Source organism: Clupea harengus, chromosome 18 (assembly GCF_900700415.2).
Source record: "Clupea harengus chromosome 18, Ch_v2.0.2, whole genome shotgun sequence".
Lineage (NCBI taxonomy): Eukaryota > Metazoa > Chordata > Actinopteri > Clupeiformes > Clupeidae > Clupea > Clupea harengus.
Genome location: NC_045169.1, coordinates 10,099,058 through 10,106,557, shown reverse-complemented (window position 1 = coordinate 10,106,557; position 7,500 = coordinate 10,099,058). Strand labels below are relative to the sequence as shown.

Genomic DNA, 7,500 nt, shown 5'->3' with positions numbered 1-7,500 from the left:
CCTCCTCTTCCTCGATGAAGAGGCTCATCTGGGCGTTGGGCCCCTTGTCGGCATCCATTACTGTTACCATGCCAACGGGGCTGTTGGGCTGCATGTTCTCTTTTACGTAGAACGTGAACACATCCTGCATGAACTTGGGCTCGTTATCGTTCTTGTCCGCCACCAGTATGACCACAGTGGCTGAGCCCTGGAGAATGGGCATGCCCTTGTCTTTGGCCACCACTTTAAACTCGTAGCGCTCCGTCTGCTCGCGGTCCAGGATGGTGTTCACACGGATGTCCCCGCTGTCCGCTTCAATGGAGAATATGCCATTCACGGATGAGTCGAGCGAGTAGGAGATCTCTGCATTCTTGCCACTGTCAGCGTCTGTGGCCTTCATGGTCGCCACCCGCTCGCCAGGGGCATTGTTTTCCGCAAACGACACCTCCACCGTGCTCTTGCTGAAGATAGGCGGGTTGTCGTTGGTGTCGGTCACTTTGACAAGGAGGGAGTTGTTACTGGAGAGACTGGGGCTTCCAGAATCCACTGCCACAATGACCACGGTGTACTCCTGCACAGACTCATAGTCCAGTGGTGCTGACGTGTGTAGGAAGTACTTCTTTTTGTTCATCTCGCCATCATTCTCGCTTGTCAGCTTCAGCTGGAAGGGCACATCACCCACCACTGTGCAGGTCACAAACCCATTCTGGTCCTGGTCACGGTCTGACACCTGTACCAGTGCAATGGGTGTGTCCACCACAACATCCTCTGCCACATTGGCCACCCCATCACGCAGGTAGATGCGGCCAATCTTGCGAATGTCAATACTGGGCTCATTATCATTCTCATCTTTGATATTTAGTACAACAGCGGCCTTATCTGTCTTGGGAGGCTGTCCACGGTCTCGTGCCATTACAGTGAAGCGCAGCTGGCTTACGTCCTCGCGGTCAATCCTGTGGAGCACGCTCAGCCAGCCAGTGCTCTCATCAAGTCTCAGGAGCCTCCGCACAGACTCAGTGGAGGCGCCAAAAACGTACTCGATTTGCCCGTTCACACCAACATCAGCATCCATGGCTTTTAATTGGAGGATGGGGGCGCCAGGGGAGCTGTTTTCCGGTAGGTCAGCCTCATATACGGTTTTCTCAAAGCGTGGGCTGTTGTCATTGACGTCTGTAATCATCACTCTGAGGATAGCCTGTGAGGAGCGTGGCGGGTCGCCCCCATCTCTCACGCGCAGCGTCAGTTCATAGGAGTCCCGCTGCTCTCTATCCAGCGCGCCTTTAATGATAAGCTGCGGCTGCTTCTCGCCGTCAGTAGTGTCAGCGACTTGTAACTCAAAGAAGCTGTTCCTGGAGCTGTCATCGAACCGCCTCTTACCAGAGTGAGAGTCCCCGTTGCTCCCTAAACTCGAGCCAATCCGTCTCACGGAGGAGTCGCCGCTATCCTGAATGAGCTCATATCTTTCTATTCCATTCCTACCAAAATCACGGTCGGTCGCCGTGGGCAAAAGATATAGCGTGCCAATCGGTCTGTTCTCCTCCACAGACAGAGTCAGAACGGGAGACGGAAAAGAAGGCGTGTTGTCGTTTATGTCCAAAATAATGACTTTCCCTTCAAACAAATCTAGCCAGCTTTGCGCCGGTCCAATAACTGACACTTCGAAATCTATGAAACATTCGTTCTCATCAAAAATCATCTGGCACTGTTGTAGCTTCTCTCGGTCTATCCGCCGGTCGTTCGTGCTAAGTTCCCCGGTAATGTTGTCGATTTTAAAGTATTCGGAGCCCGACTCCAGGGTGAAAGTTACCTCGCCAGAGCCGGCTCCAATGCCCAGGTCGGCGGCTACATTTCCTATTCGGATATCGGCGGGACCCTCCTCCGCCAAGCGGTAGCGGAGCACTTTCTTGGCGGCGGGCTGACTCAGCAGCTGCAGGATGAGCACCAAGTAGCACAAATAGTCCACTGCGCCAGTAGTCCTCATGGTTCTCGGTAGTTGTTTACCTTGATTTTATACTAAAAACAAAAAATGGGATTTAGCAATAATTCAGTAGAATTGGTCAATTTTCTGAAGCGTATTCTTGCGGTTTCAGGAGGCTTGTGGCTTCATGATCCAGATTACATACACTGCTTCGCCTGCAATAGATCGCAGCCAGTGTCCAGATTCCTCTGCCCCCTCTTCGAAGCCACGTCTCCCGCTAACAGGACACGAACTGTCCGTTCTTCCAAGCCATATGTCATGAATTCATTAGGGAGTTTTACAGCAAAATTGAAATGAACCAAAAAATTATTTTGAATGTTCCATCATTTGCTGTTGTAAAAATATCAGAATTATGTGTCCGAGTTCGTTTTTTTCCTCCAATAATGGGTCAACTTACACTCAAACAGCCGTGGAATGATGTTTACGCATAGACTGGTTCGTAACCCTTTAAGTTAAATGATCCCGTTTATCTTTCTCCTTGTCGGCAATATTTCCCAAAATGATTAAAAAGAAACATATAACGCATCAAACAGGCGCAAACGTTGAGAACTTTGTGGGGCTGTCCCTCTGTCGTTGCACCGTGCGGCTTCAGGTTAGACACGGATACACTGTCCGGTGCCCCGTGCAGATGCTTACTAGTGTTCAGATTTTTCTTCCACCGACGACTTAACACATGCACACATACACTCCGTGTATCGGAGCGCTGTCAGTTGGCAAACAAAGGAGAAAAAGTCCGCAGCACTGCACGGTTTAGTGATGCGGGAGCAAAATCGAAGAGTGATGAGTAAAAAGAATATATTCTGAGTGCACTGTAATCCAGTTAGATGACGTCTGGAAAAGGTTCGTAAAATCCCAGCGAGAGAAGATTATTTCCTCTGTCCCGCATTCTCCCTGTCCTCTTGGTTCTCACGGCCGCTCCGATCCGTGCCTCACCTGCAGCGCGTCTGTTCGCAGCCCCTATCTGCGCCACTGTGCGAGCAATTCACAAATGATATTGCAGTCTCCCTCCCTCTCTCCTTCTCCACCCCCCTTCTCTCTCTCTCTCTCTCTCTCTCTCTCTCTCTCCCTCTCTCCACCCCCTCCGCTTTCTCCCCTATCTCAATGCGTGGTGCGAGGGCTGAACTTGATCGCTCAGTTTAAAGGGTAGTCGGGGAAGTATTTGTCAGAAGCACGAAAGAGACATACACGGATACATTCTAACAAACGAAGAATACTTCATTGCTCCTTGGTATTTTCAGTATGATCAACGTTTAACCATCTACATGACCTAATGCAATTCCGCAAGTCTTCTCCTTTCCAAACGGACGATTGGTGGTACGGTCAAGGGAAGAGATGGAGATGGATTGGAATTGTTTCCCTTTTCTCTGTAAAATAGGCTAACTAATGAGTATATGGATATATAAGTAAGTTAAACTACTAGAGGCTATATGCATCAGTGCATAAATATTATGCAGACTCAAATCATGCAACAACCGATAGCATGAAACTTGGCTTGCCAGCTCACATCAACTCATCTAAAACAAAAAATGCAATCATACTTGAACATGATTTATATGCTAAGCGAGTTGGAGACTTGCCTACATTGATTTTAACGTGTTGCGAATTGGCTTAGTAGTACTCATAGTACTCTGTGAGTGTGTAAAAGTGCCCTTTCCGTAGATTTGCCCTCCGCTCAGTTATCCCAGCCTTCGTCACGATAAGGGGAATTTCATTTTCTCAAGCTCCGACCAAAGGCACGTTAAGACGTGGTGAACAGCCCTATGGTTTCTAAGCGGTTAAAGATATGAATGCGTGTGGTCGTCCGTGGTAGCCGACAGTAAAGCCAGACGTTTTCGCTTTCGTCTGTATTTTCTTGTCGACTACGTGCATAAAAAACACATATTATGTGCATTTTGGGAGGATTTTTTTTTGTAAACAGCAAATGTTTCGGAACAGCGACGCAATGTGCGGGGACCACGGACAGCGCCGCAGACAGACTGCCCAGTGTGCAAATTCGTTGAAAAGAGGGAGCTAGAGAGAGTGTGTGCTTGTGTGTGTGTGTGTGTGTGTGTGTGTGTGTGTGTGTGTTTGTGAGTACGTGTGTGGGGTTGCACTTCAATACGCAGCTCTCTCTCTCTCCACAGGCGTGTCTCTGCGTGATCGGCAGACCAATTTTAGTAATCAAATGTTTGTTTCAAAAGATTCAACCCCATGCTCAACACTTCTGACGCCTATCACGGCATCTCAGACCAAACACGGACCATAACACAGTTGAAGAGATATATTACCACTGTGCCACCAGCTTGGCGGGGCAGTCGTTCTGATATTAACTCACTCGAAGATACACTTCTCAATTGCAAAGAAACACTATTAAGAATTGTCAAGACTAGTGCTCATAAACATATTTAAGGTCAGAGAGCTTGTAAGTAGACTATTTTCTTGTTAGTGCGCTAGGAGCGAGTTGAGATGTCTGTGAAAAAGGGAGCTCTGGTCCATGCCAGCAGTGCTGATACAGTAGCGGGGTCTGGAAAGCTCCTTTGGATGCGGCACTTTCCCCGCTGCTGAGTATTCAATTCAAGCATTACAGCAATTGTTGCTCTAGAGCGCCCTCTGTCGTTCGCTAATAATCATTGGTTACTCCACTCGAATTTAGGAATTTACATTTAGGGTGGGGTGTATCTGCAAAGGGCTATCCAGGTGGTTATGACTATTTATTGTCAGCAGGATGTTCTGACAAGATTCTCTTTGCAAAATCGTCGTTTGCCCAGAACAGTTTTCTTCTAGCCAGTTTCAGATTAAAAAAAGAAAGGGAAACAAAATGAACCGTTTTTGATGACAGTAAGGTGTGGCATTTGAGCAAAGCCCCCTTTGAAAAGCCACTAGAGGGTGTCGCATATATTGCATGATTAGTTAGAATTGCATTCTAGAAATATAATATATAGCCATGTATATAAATAGCCATATATTATACATATCAACGCATCATTCCTGTTATTATATGGATGCAGGATACTGATCACTCTATTTTAGTGACACTATGTAATCATGGACAGACTAAGATTACCTATGTGACATGTGACCAGTGTCATAGGCTACTATTTAACATTGGACATTTGTCAAAAGAGTAGGTGTGTGTTCAATTACATAATAAAACGAGTCCTTTACACATAGGTCACAGGTTTGCTTTACTGATTGATATCTGCAAATATAACCTGCGTTGAGTAGACATAGTAGAGGTACCGATATGTGCGTAAAAAAAGATCTAGCGTTGTTAATTGCACATGCAAAGCAACTTGTCTTTGAAGTAGTGCGCCATTTTCCTGCGCCGTTCCCCAAAGCGTGTGCTATTTCAGAGCAGTGCCAAGTTCGCAGGTGCCTGGACCGTGGGTATCTTGATTCAATTAATTATGTGGCTGCTGCATTGCTGGTACAGTACGGGCCTCCTCTGTGAGGGACACCGTCATTTCCATATCCTCGCTGAACATCCCGGGTCATCAATCACACTCCGGAGCGATTAGGTAGCCAGGCAACATTAGATTTCAACGTTCGACTTCTCTAGGTGCACTCATGACATCCCAACCACGAATAATTTGCCTTTTCCTCCCATTCAAATGAGATTTAACAGCTCAGTTGCCAATGCGCTGCAAAATAGAAGTGACCAATTACATCAGGGAGCTGAAAGATATATTAACGAGGATCCCTTGATTGTTATCATTTGTTAACACAGTAACTTGACAGTCTTATCCTCAAAAAAAGTATGCTGTTGTATGAAGTCTATTTAGTACCAAAGAGAATTTAATATGGATAATCCTGGAGGATGTTAACTAAAGTAGCTTCTGTCAGAATTATAATTAAGTGAATATTAGCCTTTTGCAAGGATTCCTACGGTGATTTTTCAATGCCTTTATGATTTTAAGCTGACCTTGAAAACTGGGCTGTTATTAATCAATCTTTGATTCATCATAATTATGTGATGATGTTAGTTTGGTATGAGAAACAGTTGCCCCCATTTTTAAAGCATAAAACTGGAGACGTTTTCTCCCCTGCACCCCTTTCTTTCAACCCTATTCAAAGGACGGAACTTATCATATCTGCAAGGGTGAATGCTTTTGCCTTTGACAAGTCACAATGTCACACAGGATCAATTGAGAGTTGAGTTCATTAGATTTCATGACCTGTGAATTAAGAAAGAGTTCCATGGTATGTAGGGAGTGAAAGAGGGCAAAGTCTTTTTTTTTCATATTTTTTCATCATTTGGAGAGACACTGTGGAACCCACTCCAGATTTCGCGGCCATCTCCACAAATGCCCTTAAGCACGTGATATATTTCTGGTTCAGTTAGTTCTCCCCCTAGGCACAATCCCGAGAACACATGAGACTTCAGACAGCCATTGCACTGCAAGCAATACTATTTAGGCCCAAACCACATTTTAGATCACATCCTCTGATATGAATGATAAAAGAGGGAACGCATGCCAAACTGCAACAAATATTTTGACAAATACTAATTACAAATACATCTGGTCATAATGTAACCAAATAATTTGACAACAAACTGTAAAGCAGTCATTTGATTTTGATTTTATTTATTTATTTGTTTCAATGAGAACAAGAACATTAATACTGGTAAGGAGTATGCATCTCAGCAAACATATCAGCCCCCCCATCTAGAGAGGAGCAGAAAGGGAAATGTAGGGTAAGGTTTAGGGTTAGGGTCATGGTGGTCATGGTGTACAAATAGGAGCGAGTTTGGCATAATTTACTGTTATGTTCAAGATTTATTGAATATATATGATATGGCTACAGATTCTTTGAAATGAATCAATGAAATCAAATAATGCTCTGGTTTCATGTCACAGATAGAGAGGAACTGAGTTGTAAGTGTCCTTTGTGTGCCAGTGTTCTGTGGGGCACAAAGGGAGACACCCACCATGTTAGACATCATGGTTTGATGACGGCAAGCACATTTCATAGCATAAATTAGACAGAAATAAAAAAAAGGGCTAATGTGTTTCTTTACCCATCTGATTGATGAATCAAACGCTGATTCATTGAGTTGTTCGTCTGGTTACTTCTAGCATCTGAATGCAGCTCTTTGTCTGATGCAGTGACAAGGGCTGCTGGTCATGACTCACATGTGAAAGCAGATGCAAGCACATCTGTCACACACCAGTCGGCAAGGGACGACACCCTGTCCCGTGGACTCTGTGCTGAAGTAAGTCAAATTGGCCTCGGAGATATCTACGAAGGGTCAAGACATTGTGGAATGCACAGTTCTCCATGCTGTGGATCAGATGTATATATGTATATGCTGGTTGTCCTGAACCTGCTGTTGTGGGTTCAAGGCCTTTGTTTTCTGCCGGGATCACCAGGACGGGGTTTGTGCAGTGTTGGTCGGAGGATTGATGATCCATCCTCACTTGCAGGAATCTCACACCCTTCTGGCTCTGCGCAGCCGCCCAAGCGGGGTTGAGGTCATCCGACAGCCATGACTTGTTCTGCAACACAGAACAACGGTAAGTCCACTCCTGGCACGAAGACACAATCGATATCCCTCTCATCCG

General features: G+C 45.6%; 1 protein-coding gene across 3 annotated transcripts in view; it reads right to left on the bottom strand.

Annotated features, from left to right (window-relative positions):
• pcdh7b (protocadherin 7b) overlaps positions 1-2,978 on the bottom strand; it is a 138,253-nt gene extending 135,275 nt beyond the window's left edge. For 2 of the 3 annotated variants that reach the window (XM_031584491.2, XM_012840170.3), the window contains exon 1: positions 1-2,978. This exon is cut by the window's left edge and continues 1,127 nt beyond it. In XM_031584491.2, coding sequence (XP_031440351.1) covers positions 1-1,960 — 1,960 coding nt within the window. In that variant the 5' untranslated portion in view covers positions 1,961-2,978. The other variant, XM_031584492.2, reaches the window with a different exon arrangement.
• Positions 2,979-7,500: the final 4,522 nt, after the last annotated feature.